This window comes from Schistocerca nitens, chromosome 1 (genome assembly GCF_023898315.1).
Source record: "Schistocerca nitens isolate TAMUIC-IGC-003100 chromosome 1, iqSchNite1.1, whole genome shotgun sequence".
Taxonomy (NCBI): domain Eukaryota; kingdom Metazoa; phylum Arthropoda; class Insecta; order Orthoptera; family Acrididae; genus Schistocerca; species Schistocerca nitens.
Genome location: NC_064614.1, coordinates 703,289,802 through 703,307,526, shown reverse-complemented (window position 1 = coordinate 703,307,526; position 17,725 = coordinate 703,289,802). Strand labels below are relative to the sequence as shown.

At 38.5% G+C, this 17,725-nt stretch overlaps 1 protein-coding gene across 6 annotated transcripts in view; it reads left to right on the top strand.

Annotated features, from left to right (window-relative positions):
* Nucleotides 1-17,491, top strand: part of LOC126259607 (pantothenate kinase 3) — a 177,767-nt gene extending 160,276 nt beyond the window's left edge. For all 6 annotated transcript variants that reach the window (XM_049956562.1, XM_049956529.1, XM_049956521.1 and 3 more), the window contains 4 exons: nucleotides 8,894-9,070; nucleotides 10,375-10,510; nucleotides 10,605-10,718; nucleotides 16,448-17,491. In XM_049956562.1, coding sequence (XP_049812519.1) covers nucleotides 8,894-9,070; nucleotides 10,375-10,510; nucleotides 10,605-10,718; nucleotides 16,448-16,501 — 481 coding nt within the window. In that variant the 3' untranslated portion in view covers nucleotides 16,502-17,491. The remainder of the gene's footprint in view (nucleotides 1-8,893; nucleotides 9,071-10,374; nucleotides 10,511-10,604; nucleotides 10,719-16,447) is intronic.
* The last annotated feature ends 234 nt before the right edge of the window (nucleotides 17,492-17,725 follow it).

Here is a 17,725-nt window from a genome sequence, read left to right as displayed (position 1 = left end):
GCACGGTACATCCAAACCGTCATCGAACCCATCGTTCTACCATTCCTAGACCAGCAAGGGAACTTGCTGTTCCAACAGGACAATGCGTGTCCGCATGTATCCCGTGCCACCCAACGTGCTCTAGAAGGCGTAAGTCAACTACCCTGGCCAGCAAGATCTCCGGATCTGTCCCCCATTGAGCATGTTTGGGACTGGATGAAGCGTCGTCTCACGCGGTCTGCACGTCCAGCACGAACGCTGGTCCAACTGAGGCGCCAGGTGGAAATGGCATGGCAAGCCGTTCCACAGGACTACATCCAGCATCTCTACGATCGTCTCCATGGGAGAATAGCAGCCTGCATTGCTGCGAAAGGTGGATATACACTGTACTAGTGCCGACATTGTGCATGCTCTGTTGCCTGTGTCTATGTGCCTGTGGTTCTGTCAGTGTGATCATGTGATGTATCTGACCCCAGGAATGTGTCAATAAAGTTTCCCCTTCCTGGGACAATGAATTCACGGTGTTCTTATTTCAATTTCCAGGAGTGTATATGGTATAACACACAATGATTTTGTATAGTTAGCTGACAATATGCGTTCAAGCAAAAGAAGTAATGTATAGCTTCTGAAATAGGCAAGCAATTGAGAGAAGAAACTAGAATGCTGTTCATAATTGAAAAGTTCAGGTTATTGTCGGAAGAGAGAAGATACCAATATTATACAAATGTTTTTGCAGAGATGTAGTATTTTGATACTTTGAAAATATTGAATACAGTGGGTGGGACATAAATGCAGTGAGGATGATATACCATTACTGTTTTGCCTTATAATGTAGGCAGTATCATTGTTTTGTGACACATTTTATTTCAGTTTTATATATGGTATCCTTAATGTCAAACCTCAGTGTGTCACTTCAGATTTATTTTTAATTTGTATTTGTGCAAACTCTTTGAAAGAAAAAAGTGAATAAGAAAGACATTGGTATAATTTTTGACTAAATGACAATATTATGAAAACGGTAGATTGCTACTCACCATACAGCAAGATGCTGAGTTGCAGACAGGCACAATAAAAAGACTGCTAAATGAAAAGTCCATCTATTGAAATAGACAACACAAGTAAAAGTCTTTTGGCCAAAAGCTTACTTGTTTAACAATCTTTTTGTTTTGCCTGTCTGTAACTCAACATCTGCACAATATGGTGAGTAGCAATCTATCCTTTTCATAATATAGTCGTTATTCTGTCCTGGATTTTCCATTGTTTTTATACTAAAATAGCTGTACGGGCACTGTGACAAAGATAATGCTACAAGCTATCCACAACCTTGAAAAAAGCAAGGACGCTGTCCATAGTTAGAAAGCTTTGGAATAACCATGCCTATAGAATAATCCTGAAAAATGTTGTTATTAAATGAGTAAGAAGTCAGAAGGGCATAAAATATGTACAAACAGTTTACTCCATGCTGCAAAATTCAGTCACTGTTATTATTCAGATCCCTGAAAATTCAGTATTGTTTAATATGATGCCATTGCTGTAATAAGCATTTGGGTTTTGAGTCTAGGCATCCTTCCCAAAAGAAGAATCATTATCATCTTCTACAGTTAGCAGCCCCTGGCAGGGCTGTTTAGAACATAAGCCACTCCATTTTCTCCTGTCCTTCTGCCACATTTCTCTCTCCCCTCTGTCCTAGTTTTCACTTTTCATCACACATTTCATCATTCCAACAATCCATCTGTCTCTCATTCTTCCCCTAAGTCTCTTGCCTCATAGTGTCATTTTGCGGGCCTGTCTTAGTATCCTGCAAACTCCCATTCTTTTAAAATGCCCATACCACCTTAATCTCATCTTATCAGTGGTCTCTTGCAGAAGCTTCTCTTTCATTATTTCTCTCACTGTCTCCTATCTTACTCTATCCATTCCAGTCAGTCTTATTCTGCTTCTTTGAAATTTCATCCTGCAATCTTGCTTCCCACTCAACTGCCTTCTCTTCATTACCACATTTCTGATGCATACGTGAGTAATGGAGCATAATACGGTCAGTATAACACTTGCTTGCTTCTTGAAGCTACAAGCTACATACTTGCTCCAGACAAGGCTTCTTACACTCTGCAGAAACCATGGACTTGTCTTCCCCTTTCACTAATATCCCTACCTTTCCTCCCACTGTCTTCTGTTATGCTACCCAGGTAATTCAAATTTCTACTTTTTTTAGTACTTGCCCTCTAAAGTTTACACCTGTGGCTACCCTCCTCTTCTTCCTTGTTGTCACCATCACTTTTCACTTCTTTGCAAGTAATTTCAACCATACTGTCCCACCACTTCCTTCCATACATTTAACCTTTCTTGTAACCCCTCCCCCCTCCATTTCCCCACATCATTAAATCATCTGTAAATGCCACTGCTTTCATATTTTCATCTCCTACTGCACAGCAATTCATCATTATCTCGCCTATAATTGTGATGAAATGTAGAGTGCACTCCCTCACTTCAGCACATTTTTTCTGTTCTAATCAGTCTGTCGTCTCTCTTCCTACTTTTACATAACTCACACTTCATTGATAAATTTAATTAATTCTTCTCACAGACAGCTTTCCAGTTCCTCTTTCCAAAGGTTTTCCCAGAACTTGCTTCTTTTCACACTATAGTACACCTTCTCAGTGTCCAGCAACACCATTACTAGATCACCATATTTGAAGTATCTCTCTTGGAGCTTCCTTGTGCTAAAAATTAGATCAAATGTCAACATTCCTGTTCTAAACCCATATTGTTCCTCTCTCTACCATCTTTCTACTGTCTTCCATGCTCTGTTTCCTAGAATCTTCTTAAATACCTTGACATTGTGACACATCAAAGTAACTCCCCTGTAATTCTAATGTAGTTTCCTGCAACTCTTCATAAAAAAATTGCACTGTGATTCCCTTTTGCAGTCTTCATGTTTCCTTCTTTCTTTTCATACTACTGTCGTGTCCTGGAGGAGCCACTACACTATAACAGTGACAGTTGCCCTGACCATCTCCAGGTGCTTTTCCTTCTTTTGCGATCTTGATCACATCCTCTGCTTCTGTCCAGGTTAGAACCATTGTGACATCTTTTACATTCCCTGGTTCCTCATTTTCCTCTTCTGTGTATCCATCGGCAGTTTAGAAATTCTTCAATATATTCTTTCCATATCTCCTCTATTTCCTGGGCAATTCTCAACTTTCTTGATTCTTTATTGATCGTCCTGACATTGCTGATCACACCTCACTACTTAGCTTTAACCATTACGTAAAGGAACTTTTTACTCTACTCTTCCATCCATTTTGGCTTCTATCTGGCGCTCCCAGTCTCTTAGCCACCTTCTTCTCAGTTTATTTCTTTCTTGCTTCCTCTGTTTTCTCCTTGAAAATGCTTTGATTTTCATTCCACCTTCTTCTGAGTGTATTCCTTTCTTGCTTCCTCTGTTGTATCCTTGAAAATGCTTTGTTTTTCATTCTACCAGCGTGTCTATTTGCATCTTTTCTTACCAATGTTCTTTTGCATATTTTTTTCTGCTACTTCCAACATTGTTATTTTGAACCTTCTCAATTACTACCTTCCTGACTGCATTTCATTCCTTGGTACATAGCTCTTTACTATTTCCTTCTTTTTTGAATTTTCTCTTCTTTAAACATCTGCACTTGATATCTTGCCTTTCTGCCCCCTTTTTCTCTTTAATTTGTCTAACCATCACTACTAAAAGATGGTGATCACTATCTGGGGCTTCAGAAGATATTACATTGCATGTGTGACTCTCTCTTTGTGTTCTGGTCACATATTATTTACTCTGCCACAGATTCACTTGAAAAATAAGGGCTATACCATGTTGCCTTACGAATTTCTTTTGCCTTAAATTAGATGTTGCCTATGGTTGGTCCATTCCTTTTACAAAAGTCTAACAATTTTTGTTCTTCTTCATTTCTTGTTCTCACCCTTTCTCTCCCAATACTTTCTCATACCCTCCCCTACCCTTCTCTTTCCTTGCCTACATGTTCACTTAAGTTTCCCATTATCATAATCTTCTGTCCAGTTAGTTGTATCTACATTTGCTCTTCCAAGTCTTCCTTCCCTTTAGCATAACATCCAACTTTCACTCTGACCTTCATTATGCTGTAACTTATTCCCTTCACTTCCTCTCGTAACTACTACAACTTCTTACTTTCCCATTCCCACTCCAGTACAGCCTATATGCATTCCTCGGTTCCCTACTTCCTTTACTTTGTCACCTTGCATCTGACAATCCTAAAATATCCAGTCTGTTCTTACTCATGTAGTCCGCCATATCCTCTACCTTCCCTATCATTGTCTGTATGTTCAGTGCACCACATCTTAGCCCTTGGGAATAGTGGAGTTATTTTTGATTATCTCCATCTTTTCCAAGGCTTGTTCCATATTTGTAAGCATAAATTTTATTAACTACTGTTTTACTGGTTATGTAGTAGCTGCAAATGTTATGGAATTTTCTCTCTGGCCTGTTTAGTCCATGGGAGGTATTTTATTTCTCTGATACCCTTCAATGGTCAAGAGCTGCTGACAAGAAATCCCCAATCCATCACCTGGATACACACTGTCTAGGGTTAAGGCTCCATCCAAAAGGAACATATGTTGTGAAGTGACATACAATGCATAAATAAGAAAAAAAATAGTAATTCGTATGCAGCAACAAGCTAGAGAGAGTGTGTGTGAATGAATCGGTGCTATGAAGTGTCGTAAATTTAATATAGTTTAGCTTTAGCTCTGTTGAACAATTTAGGGCTTTTACACATGGCCATGGAATTTGTCAAATACAACTTGTATAATGCTTACACCTAGTTTTGCAGGTGGTAGTAGTAGTAGTAGTAGTAGTAGTAGTAGTATTTCATGCCCAATTGGTTTTGAACATTATACAGGGTAGTATGGAACTATAACACTCTAACAGTATTTTTTCATGTATGTAGATGTAACTACTCAAGACAGAGTTGAGGTGTTGAACTGGCAAAAGGCACATGCACAAAACTGAAAACATTGCTGAGCTTCCAGTCAATGCTATTCTTCAAAGATAACTAGCAAAAATACTTTTCAAATATGCATTGAATGATTGCTATTACTCCTACCATTGCTTTTCTGTTATGGTCTGATATGATTGGTTGGTTGGTTGGTTGATTCGGGGGAAAAAGCAAACAGCGAGGTCATCGGTCCCATCAGATTAGGGAAGGATGGGGAAGGAAGTCAGCGTAACCATTCCGGCATTTGCCTGAAGCTATTTAAGGAAATCACGGAAAACCTAAATCAGGATGGCCAGATGCAGGTTTGAACCATCATCCTCCTGAATGTGAGTCCATTGTGCTAACCACTATGCCACCTCACTCACTCTGGTTGATTGAAGTACACTCTAATGAGCTAAAAAATTCCTGCTAATTAATGATTCATCATGCCCCACATACAAAGGTCGTTCAATAAGTAATGCCCCACTTTCTTTTCTCAGAACGTATTTATTGGTAGGAGTCAGAATTTGGTGACAATGTACATCAACATGTGTTGTTCATGTCCTATTTTTCTACGTAGTTTCCATCACGTTCTATGGCCGTACACCAATGGTGTGGAAGAGCATGAATTCCCTGCTGGCAAAAGCTCTTGTCGTGTAGGCGTAGCCATGTTTTCACTGCACGACTGACACTCTCGTCATCTTCAAAGTGTGTTCCCCATAGAGAATCTGAATCTTTAAGTGGTCCAAAGAGATGGAAGTCCGAGAATGCCAGGTCTGGACTGTAGGGTGGATGAAGCAGTGATGTTCAACCCAATTTGGCGATGTGTTCCTGAGTCCTCAGATGTGTATGTTGGAGTGCATTATCGTTTTGGAGCAAGACGTCTGCTGGTTTCTTGTCCGATTGAACACGTTGAAAGAGTTCTCAAGTTTATTCAGAGTCTTCACATATGCCTCTGAAGTGATGGTTGACCCTCTTGGTGTCACATCCACGAGAATCACGCCATCACAATCCCAGAAGACTGTCACCTTGACTTTTCCAGCAGAGAGAGTTGTCTCGAATTTCTTCTTTTGTGTGTGAATGGGGATGATGCCACTCCATGGACTGCCTTTTTGTTTCCGGTGCAAAATGGTGCACCCAGATTTCGTCCCCCGTAATGATCTATGACAGGAAGGACTCTCCATTGGTCTCAAAATGCTCCAACCATTCAGATGAAGTGGCCTTTCTTTGAATCTTGTGGTCCACTGTGTGCATTCTTGGAACCCATCGTGAGCACCTCTTTGAATATCTGGATGTCTCAATCATTGCAGAAGCAATTCCAATGCTGACAGACAACTGTAGAGACATTTGTTGAGATGTGATGCACCGGTCGGCACAAATAATGGCATCTGCACGATTCAGCAAGTCCGGAGTAGTGGCTGTGACAGGACGTCCCAAGGGTGGCTGATCATGGAGCTCTGTTTCTGCGTTTCCTTAGGCTGTAAGTTCTTTACTCATCATCCAGCTGTACTCCTATCAAATGCAGCATCACTATACACTGCACACAACTGGTTATGGATGTTCACAACGGTTTCTTTTTTTGCACACAAGAATTAAATAACAGCACACCACTTGGAATATGAGTCGTCTGTAGACGCCATTTTGATGCTGTACTATGGCGCTGCCATCTGCCAGAATGGTTCAAAATTTCACTGGTGCACAGAAAAAACATCAAATATGAAGCACCAACAAGGACGTTTGTCTATATATATTAATGACTTGTAAAAAAATGTGGGACATTACTTATTGAATGACCTTTGTACATCCCTCATGTCATTTATTCTCAAACAAATGGAAGTGTTATTTTGTGAGCCAGGTACACTAATGTGCAAAACTTAAGGATGAAAGTAACTTTCGCATGGTGTGTCACTACCAAGTAACATAGCTCAGTAAAACTTGGGCAATATACAGAAAGATCTCCTGCAGTTAGTAAAGAAGGCAGCGGAAAGAAATAGGCAATGAGATGAACAGAAATTACATTTTATTCAAAGACAACAATTACACTGAAATCACTTCGATTCGTGATGGTCCCTTGGACGGGACGTGGTTTTTAACAGGGTGTGTGATCACCATGGACTGCAGTGCAAGCTCTGCAGTGTGTGTCCATGCTGGCTGCAAGGTTAGTGAGGAGTTCTTGTGATAAAATCTTCCATTCCTCCACGAGTGTGGTTGATAACACCTGGAAGGTCCTTGTTGCATGTGAATGTGCTGCAATATGTCTATCCAACACATCTCACACATGCTTGAACAGATTTTAGTGAGGACAGTGGTTGCGGCCACACATTGTCATCTATAAAAAGGAAGTCGTGGTCAAATGCACACCTGAAACGATGCACATGGAGAAGGAGTACAGTGTCACAATAACTTTGACCAGTGAGTGTACCACAATCAAAGATTTGGAGTCAGTATGCCAATGCAATATATACCTTCCCATGCCACAACACTTGGACCACCAAAATGATCATGTTCAACAATGCTGGACATATTCACTTATTGCAAGAGGTGGGAATACATAATGCACTCAGGCACATTGTCAAACATGGTGGAAAACTGGAACGCCCTGTCACAAGAACTCCTTACCAACCTTGTGGCCAGCATGGCAGCACACTGCAGAGCATGTATTGCTGTCTGTGGTGATCACATGCCCTAAAAGGAACCATGTCCTGCTATTTGTAATGCAGTGACTTCTAATTATTTTCTTCGAATAAACGTTCATTTCTGTTCATTTGTATATTTCTTTCAATTACCTTCTGTGCTATAAGACAGCAGTCTTTTCTCTGTTTGATCGAAGTTTCAACAAGCTATGTTACTAGGCAGTGACACATGTGAAAGCTACTTTTGTTCTTAAGTTTTGCACACCAGTGGTTTTTTTTTATCTCTACCCACTGAGACACTCTCTGTTGCAGATTGTTGTTTTCAGTGTATTTTATTGCTTGTAATGAAATATGAACTACAGACAATCTGTGATATCACACTCTATGATATCATATTCTATGTTTTCATTTTTGCGTACCCCAGTAATCTCTTTTGGTCTTATATATTTCTTCTTATGTTCTTGCAATTCATTTGATACCTTTGTGTTAATAAAACAATATGAAAATAGTGATTGTAGCACAGATTTAATCATGCAAGATGATTAATTCAGTGGCTTACATGTGGGTGTATTAGGTGTCAGTTACTAAAGCACTGAAAATAGAGAGCAGTTAATGCCTGTTACAACAATAGAAGTTCAGTTTTTTTTGTGATTGACTTATGAAAAAAGTTAAAAGCCATGGTGTCTATAGCATTCTTAACCTTTTGTTTATTCTCTAGAAGCAATTCATTGTTGTATACTTTTTACATTCCCTTTATGACTTGTTCAGGCTTTTGAGCATTTAAAGAGGTACAATGTGAACATTAATTAATGTTTACCCAGGAACTATCTTCTCTATGTTAACATTCTACAGTTGGATTTATCCCACAGCCACATTTCTATACTCTTATTAGATGGTGGGCTGTACTCAATTAAACTTCACTTCTGTCATTGCAAGTTTTTTCTTGTGAGTCTTGAACTGCTACTTCCAATGAGATAACTGGTTACAGCTAGGACCCTGTGAAAACCCTCGTTGTCATGTACAAACCAGCACCGTGTATGAATCCATGCCAAACAATAACTTGTCATCATTGTCTCATTTATAATCTCCCTTTCAAGAGTATGCATTATTCTTCTTGCGTTTGTCTGCTTTAGTGTCAGAGAAAAGAGCATTCAATACTGATAATTTTAGAAAATGTGAAAGTTTTTTGAATTATTTTATGGATGAATGAATTTCAATTTCCATGTTATAAACTTTTTTGTTTTTTAATAAACAAATGTTTATAGTTTTGACAAAACCAAAGAAATACAAATGTTTCAGCTTAGGTGGTGGTACATTCCTGGGACTTTGCTGCTTACTGACAGGCTGTAATTCTTTTGAGGAAGCCATTGAACTTGCAACTGGTGGAGACAACACACAAGTGGATAAACTTGTGAGAGATATTTATGGTGGAGATTATGACAGGTTTGGACTCCCTGGAGACCTTGTTGCTAGCAGGTGATTTCAACTGAAGCATAATTGAGCAATTTCTTTCCTTTTTCAAAAAAATTCATATAGCACATGAGTTCACAAAAATCTGCTGGGTAAAATGTTTGGACAACTATTTTTTTTAGTTTCATTGGGGACCTTGCTGGTATTTGTCTTTCAATCTTTTGTGGAAATGCTGACTGTCACACATGTGAATATATGATTTTTCTCCCTTTGTTTCTATGTAATTGCCTGTGATATTAATGTCACAGCTGTAGTTACTGTATTGCTGTTGTTTTATTGCTTTAAAAATGATCATGCATTTTAAAGTAAATCTTAAATTCCCTTATTTTACATTTTTTAAAATTTCTCTTGTGTAAATTCAGTCAAATTAATGCTGTTTAAAGTACAAAGATTAACATGAGTCTGTGTTTTATGGGCTGTGCTTCACTGACTGATTTACCTGAGTAAGCCTCATGGCCTAACTCAAATCTTTGATATGCCAGTACTTCCCTTGTAGTTGCTGAATATTCAAAAAAATTTTATTAATAAACTATCTCGAGGGAAAAGATATGCTAGAGAATAGATTAACCACAGTTTCTACATTGACATATATCTCCCTCTTTCCTTTGATCTTTGGAGTGAGGAATAAATGACTCTGCAGGCACTCTAACATCTATCTCATTCTTGTGATACCTACATGATATATTTGATGGAAGCAACTGAATTGTTGCAGTGTAAGTACTGCATCTCTAGAGGGAGAATGTTGACATCCTTCATAAGATTCTTATTAGAGTTGTCCAAGCATTTCTGCTACACTTTTGTAAGAGCAGTAACAATCTGACGTTGTTGCCTGCTGTCAGGTGTACTTGATAAGGGATCCAAGCAATGGAATAGTACTTCAGAACATACTGTACTAAGTCTTGCATATGCTTGTTCCAATGAATTCACCACACATACACCAAACCATCCCGACAAACGAAGTCTTCCATTTGCCTTCCCCACTACAGATTTGATATACTGATTTGTAAGCCACATCATCAGGCTCATACTCACCTCTGTTTCTGATCTCTAGTAACAACCAAGAAACATGGATATTTTCCAGTAGTATTTTTTGTGTTTCAGGTTTTTATACAATATATTTGAATAAATTATTGAAATATGCTCAGTGAATCATAAGTTGTCAACTAATTACATCTTTCTTCCCTCACAAAAACATATATGATTCTAGATTTTAGTTCTAGAGTAAATGTTTGTTATCTGCGTAAACCCAATGGATTTTCTGCCAAAGATACAGCTACATGTAAATGATGTAATTTATGTTTTCTTCACAGTTTCGGTCATATGAACTCCAAAGAGAGGCGTGCTAATGTGTCAAAACAGGATCTAGCTCGAGCTACTCTGGTAACAATAACAAATAACATTGGCTCCATTGCTCGTATGTGTGCAGTTAATGAGAAGATAGATAAGGTAATGATATTGGACTCGTACATTATGTAAATCAGACAGAACAAACTAATGATGGAGATCATATATATTGAATTTTTTAATTTCTTTTTTCCAGGTAGTCTTTGTTGGCAATTTCTTGAGGGTAAACCCTATATCTATGAAATTGCTAGCACATGCTATGGATTACTGGTCAAATGGGACTCTAAAAGCACTATTTCTGGAGCATGAGGTATTCTCATTACAGTATTTACCTTGATCATTTTCTACTCAGTTTTAGTTTTTCTTTACTATTACGAAAGATATTATATTAAGATGTTTGGTATTTCCTTCATTGATTGATTGAGACTCTATTATACCATTCTTTTTGTGAAATAGGACACTAATGAAGTTGAACAGCATGCAGACTAGCTTTAGAAAAATTATAAAGAATACACTTTATTTAATTTAAGTGGATGATTTGCCATATACAATGAAAAAGTATTTGTGTAAAATGGTTATACATAGACATTGTTGTTTGTGGGATTTACTCAGTCAGCCATTTTCGCTGTAGGACACTTCTTTAAATATAAGTACAATAATATGAATGACTGAATCTCACTGTTGAAATATGCTGGTTTTTTGTGTGGTGCCACTTTCCCACCATACCTTCTCCTAATAGTCTGTATGAGGTTAAAATAATGTAACAAAAACACCACAAATGGTCACTGTGGTGATAATCAAGTTTTAGTGGGTCCCAGGTTCAATCCCAGCCACTGCTTAAATTTTGAGCAAAAGGCTTGAGCAATGCAGCCAGAAACTTCTGGTCTGAGGATTCCCCTTTGTTCTTCTAGTGGCCTGATTTAGGGGAGTGGAGGTGTGGACAGAGATTCAGGGCACCCTCTTGCCCTTGAGATGGGAAACTGCCCCTGAAAGGTGAAAGAATCAGCAGTGATCAACATCATGAGGAAGTGGCCGGTAACTGCAAAAGTGTCATGGTGACCAATCCAAATGGCAAATGGGAGTGAGTTGGGGGAGGGTAACCATGTGAAAAAGATGGAATAACCAGTGAAAGAGTTGTAGTGAGGAATGTCAGAAGTCTGGTTGTAGTTGGGAAAATGCAAAGGCTCAGTCTAGATATAGAGGGTTCAGTGAAGGGAAATGGAAAAAAGATAAGGATTTCTGATCAGATGAATATAGGATAATATCAACAGCAGCAGAAAATGGGACGATGGAAGTAGGTTTCATTCGGAATAGAAAAGTAGGGAAAAGAGTGAGATACTGTGAAAAATTCACTGAGAGCATTATTCCAACAAATAATTGAGGGCATTGGTTTAAGGCTACTCTTGGATGAAAATGTTGGTATAAGAGAAGAAATCATGATGGGCCACGTAAAAAGCAGTCAGAAGACTGGTGGGGGAAAAAAAAGAAAAGAAAAGAAATATCACATTGTGTAAATAGGGGAAGTGTAAAGTGAAAGCAGCTGGTACACAAGTCCTGAGGATTGATGAAATCATTATATTTTTTGTTTTCTTTAGTGTACTTTATGTGATTTTAATTAAATGGTAGTAATTAAGAAATGACGTAATATTATGTTGTATTTTTTTGTTGTTCTGATCATCAATTTTAATATTGGTTTGATGTAGCTCTCCATGCTAGTGCAAAATTTCATTGCCATACAAGGCTGCACTCCAGAAAATACATTTGGAAGAGACTGCAAAACATTTAAGTTTATAGTAGACATTAACAAATTCCTCTTGTTTCAGAAATGTATTTCTTGCTGTTGCCAGTTTTCATTTTACCTTCCCTGCTTTGGCCATCATTAGTTACATTGCTGTCCAAATAAGAAAACTCATCTACTACTTGCAGTGTCTCATTTCCTAATCCAATTCCCTCTCAATTGCCTGATTTACTTTAATTGTATTCCATTATCCCTATTTTACTGTTGTCGATGTTCATCTTATCTCTTGTCGAGACCGTATCCCCCATTCAACTGCTCTTTGGAGTTCTTAGCCATCTCTGACAGAATTACAGTGTAATCAGCAAACAACAAAAAAATGCAGCACTCTCAAGAACAAGGTCATTTTATTGACAATTGAGATGATAAATAGTGCATCATTCTGAGAGTATATGATAACAAATTAATACCAAATGAAGCACATGTCACAGTAAAGGGTGCCCAGTCGCATTGATTCACTGTGTACTGTTCGCTGGCAGCAACACAGGTATGTATCCTCACATGCAAATGATCATAAAAGTGCTAAAGAATATCTTCTGATAGATTGTCCTAAGCATCTCAGCCTTTTGTTGCAATTTAGCAATGGTTCTTACACACCCTGGAGAACAATTAAGTTTCCGCTTTATCTTGTCCCATACATGTTCTATTGGCAAACGATCTGGTGATCTTGTTGGTCAGGGCAGTTACTGTATATCACAAAGAGCATGTTGTATCACAGCAGCAATATATGAATGTGCTGTAAAAAGTACATCACCTTCCTGTTGAAGAAATGGCAATAGCAGGGGAATAACAGCCTGGTCAGTGTAGCAGGCACTGGTTACTTAACCCTGTAGAAACACAAATGTAACTGCGAGTTATAACTGATACCCCTCCCTCTCCACACCATGAAGAACTGGGATGGCGCTTTGGTGTCGTGTACAAATGCACTCTGGAATAGGCAGCTCACCAGGTGTATACTACAATGTTTGTGTCCGTAACACATATACAGACAAAATCTACTCTCATCACTGAAGACAAAAAAGTACTCTTACACTCTGCAGACTCTTTAACAACACCAGAGCAGCCATGCTTGGTGGTGTTGTGGTATTAGTGGAATCCTGGCCAGAGGAAGATTTGATATTAATCCTGCTTTAAGCAGGCGGTATCCAGTGGTCCCTGATGGCACAGCAGGTGGAAGATGTGATATTAATCCTGCTTTAAGCAGGCGGTATCCAGTGGTCCCTGATGGCACAGCAGGTGTAACATGTCCCTGGATTTTGTCTCTGAATGATCAGTAAGCCATCACCGCGCACACAGTGTGATGGTCTTGATATGCTGACATCCAGAGCTTTAGGGGATTTACAGTGACACACCACTGACACATTGTGCCCAGCATGTTCAGCAATCTGTTGATATGACGTTCCAGCTTCCCATAGGCCTACAATGCAACCCTGTTCAAATGGCTGAAGCTGTTTAGTAGGAGTATGTACTCTTTTCTGCAGCATGGTTGTACCCTCGAACAAATGTTGCAACATTGTTCACCTCTAAACTCAGCACATGTTCACCTCTAAACTCGCCACAGTTACTGCCTGCAGAGTCAAAATAGAGGGTGCACAGATGGCTGTGACAAATAAATCCCTAATACTATGAGGTGTACAACTTTGCTTCCGCCATTTTTTCCCCAACATTTGATGCTTTAATGAAACAAATTGGTTACACATGTATCATTCAAAGTATTTTCCATCGCTGGCCAGTACTTTCTCCCAATCTTTCGGGCAGTGTACAAATCCCGTGTCAAAAAAATTGTTCATCTTATGAAGTGATCCATGAATTGATCCAATTTGTGGCTTCTTCATGAGATTGGAAGCGTTGGTCAGCCAGACCATGCGCCATTGATCTAAACAGGTAATAGTCAGAGGGAGCAATGTGTGGAGAATACGGCGGGTGGGGTAGGACTTCTTATTTTAATATTTCCAAGTACATTTTGACCTCTTTTGCAACGTGGGGTTGAGCGTTGTCGTGCTGCAAAATCACTTTATTGTGCCTCTTGCTGTATTGCGGCCATTTGTCTTTTAATGCTCTGCTCAAATGCATTAATTGTGTTCGATAATGACCACCTGTGATTGTTTCACTTGTTTTAACACCTCATAGTACACGGCACTGATCTGGTCCCACCAAATGCAGAGCATGATCTTGGAGCCGTGAATATTCGGTTTGGCCATCGACGTGGAAGCATGGCCGGGATATCCTCATAATTTTTTGCATTTAGGGTTATTGTAATGAATCCATTTTTCGTCCCTGGTCACAGTGCGGTGCAGAAAGCCCTTCCATTTTGCCTCTGAAGCAACTGTTCACAAACACACAAACGCCATTCAACATCTCTTGATTTCAGCTCACATGGGACCCAAGTTCCTTCTTTCTGAATCATGCTCGTAGTCTTGAGACATTTTGAAATGGCTTGCTGTGTCACTCCCACTAATTGTGCCAATTCTTCTTGAGTTAGACGTGACTCTTCACTCGGCAATGTCTCCAATTCTGCATCTTCGAAAACATTCTCTCTTCCATCACTATGCCAGTCTACGATGTTAAAATCACCGTTCTTGAAGCATTGAAACCACTCACGAAATGTTCTTTCACTAATAGCATCCTTACCATACATACTTGAGAGCATTCAATGAGGCTCAGCTGCTGTTTTCTTCATATTGAAACAAAAAAGTGACACCTCCCGCAAATGACGAGAATTAGGCTCGTAAACTGACATTTTCAATCAAGAACAACTTTATGACACAGACACAAATCGACTAATGTCTGAATGAGGTTATGTTGACTGAGGTCCAAGCTAACTGCCTGACGTCTGCGATCTGTTTCTTTCGACCACTACGTACTGTTGTCACCACATATCGGCAAACGGCGGAAACAAAATTGTACACCTTTTGCAACCCCTCAGTATGTACATATTATGCCTGGTGCCACTGAACAGTCTTGAGGGTGTGGCGTCCCCCCCCCTCCCCTCCCTTGCCCCCCCCCCCCCTCCTGGGCAGTGTATTTTTCATTCCTCACTCCTTTCTCAGTCACTCCTTACCTTTCAAGTCCTTCGACACACAACTGCTGTCTGGCTTTTGTACAAGTTGTAAATAACTTTTTGCTCCCCAAATTTTTTTCCTGCCACCTTCAAAATTTCAAAGAGTGTAGACCAGTCAATATAGCCAAAAGGTTTTTTTCTAAATGTACAAATTCTATAAATGTGGGTTCACCTTTCTTCAACCTGTCTTTAAGATAAATCGCAGGATCATTATTGCCTCAAATATCAAATATTTGTACATTTCTTCGGAACCCAAACTGATCTTTCCCAGGGTCTTGATCTACCAATCTCCCAATTTTTCTCTAAATAATTCTTGTCAACATTTTGTAACTATGACTTATTAAACAAATGGTTTGGTAGGCTTACACTTGTCAGCACTTACCTTTTTTGGAGTTTGAATTATTACATTCTTTCTAAAGTCTGAGGGTATTTTACCTGTGCCACATATCTTGCACACTAGATGGAATAATCTTGTCATAACTGTCTCTCTCAAGGATCTTGATAATTCTGCGGGAATGCTGTCTACTCCATGGGCATTCTTCCCACCTATGTCTTTAGTGTTCTGTCAAATTCTTCTGTCAGTATCGTGCCTCTTGTTTCATCTTCACTTTCTGTGTCGTCTCTTTCAAGTTTCTCAAGTTTGTTCTCCATATGTAGACCCTCTACATACCCCTTCCACCTTTCAGATTTCCCTTCATTTCTTAGTACTGGCTTGCCATCAGAGCTCTTGATACTCATACAGTTGCTTATCTTTTCTCAAAAGGTCCCTTTAATCTTTCTATAGGCACTGTCTATCTTTCCCGTAGTTATGCATGCTTCTGTGACCTTGCATTTGCCCCCTAGTCGTTCCTTCTTAGCCAATTTGCACTTTCTGTCAATCTCATTTTTTTAGATACCTGCAGTCTCTTTCACCTATGTCATTTTCTGCATTTTTATATTTTCTCGCTTCATCATTTAAATTCTTGTGACCTATTCAACCATTTCTGCTATACTGTCGTGCTACCTGTTAATCCTTTGCTGCCTCCACTATTTCATCTTTTGAAGCTACCAGTTCATTTTCAGTCATATTCCTTTTCTCTGTTTCAGTCCAACATTGCCTAATGCTCATTTGTGTTGTGAACAAAAAAAGTTGCACTGTATAACTTTGTATGTAATTATTTTATTACCTTTTTGTCTTTTTTAGGGTTATTTTGGTGCTGTTGGCTGCCTTCTGCAATTTGACAACAAGATCAGCTGAGCATTGTTTTCTGCTAGGCTAAAAGAAGCACAAGCATTCCTGTGATGTATGGAGACTATACTCCCCCTAAAATATTCCAGAAACTTAGTCTTAAGTTATATAAAATATATGTAAATACCTGATATTATAATTGCCCGAGTGATGTGGAGAAACTTGTTATTCTCCTTTACTGCCAGAGTATTGCAGCTTTGTATAATTATTGCACATACAAAATGAACCACGCACTATATTTTTTCAGTGCTAATGTACATTCGATAGTTAAAAATTGGGGTTTTGTAGAACTATATTACCAATACAATAATAACTGTCTTGTTTATAGTTATCATTGCAGTTTATTCTCATTTCTGTAACAGTGTCCAGAGCACATAACAAAAGCATTTTCTGCAATATGATTGTAGTTTTGTATACCTTATAATACTGTACAATGTCAGTGGAATCCATTGTTCGCATAATTGAACTCCTTAACTTCTCATTTTGAGAATAGAAACACCAGTTGTTGATGGAAGTTACTACAAATGTTAAGCAGTATTTATTTTATCTGTGTGACTGTTATTCAGTGAATGCCACATTATTTTTATGGGAGTTAGGGTATTTAAAATATATATATTGTGGTGATACCATATTTCGAAATATTGTTGCTTTCATGTAATGATGCAGGTTCATATTTTTATTGTACAGTAATAGTGTTCTTACTTAGTGTGTTATAAATATCTTGTACAACCTCCCACATAATTTCTCCATTGTTTTTATTCAAAGCCTCTTTTTTTAAAATTTTGAGACTTCGAATGTATACGTTGTAAATGTCTGTTAAACTTTGTCCTATTTATTGATTGTTTATGGGAGATGTATTCAGCATCAAAGTATGCGTTAGAGTGTAACCCAATATATTTGTAAATATTATATGGAATATGAATGGTTTTGTTTATATTTTTATGTAAAATTTTGTATAAATCTTTTATTGTTGAAATATAATTTATTGTTATTTAAAAACTTTTCCATTTTTTATATGATTCATGCCACATTAACGCTTTGCACTCTTTAATGCAGACTCAGGACATCTCCATGCCCTCACATTTAAATTGCCACTGCCTGGGTAGCAAACACGCCAAAGAAAATGCGTGAATTTCTTTGTGGAAACAGTGAGGCCACTGACCAACAATTAAGGTATACATTAAAACAAAAAGTGCACTTCCATTCAAATATATTTACACAAGCATTACATGT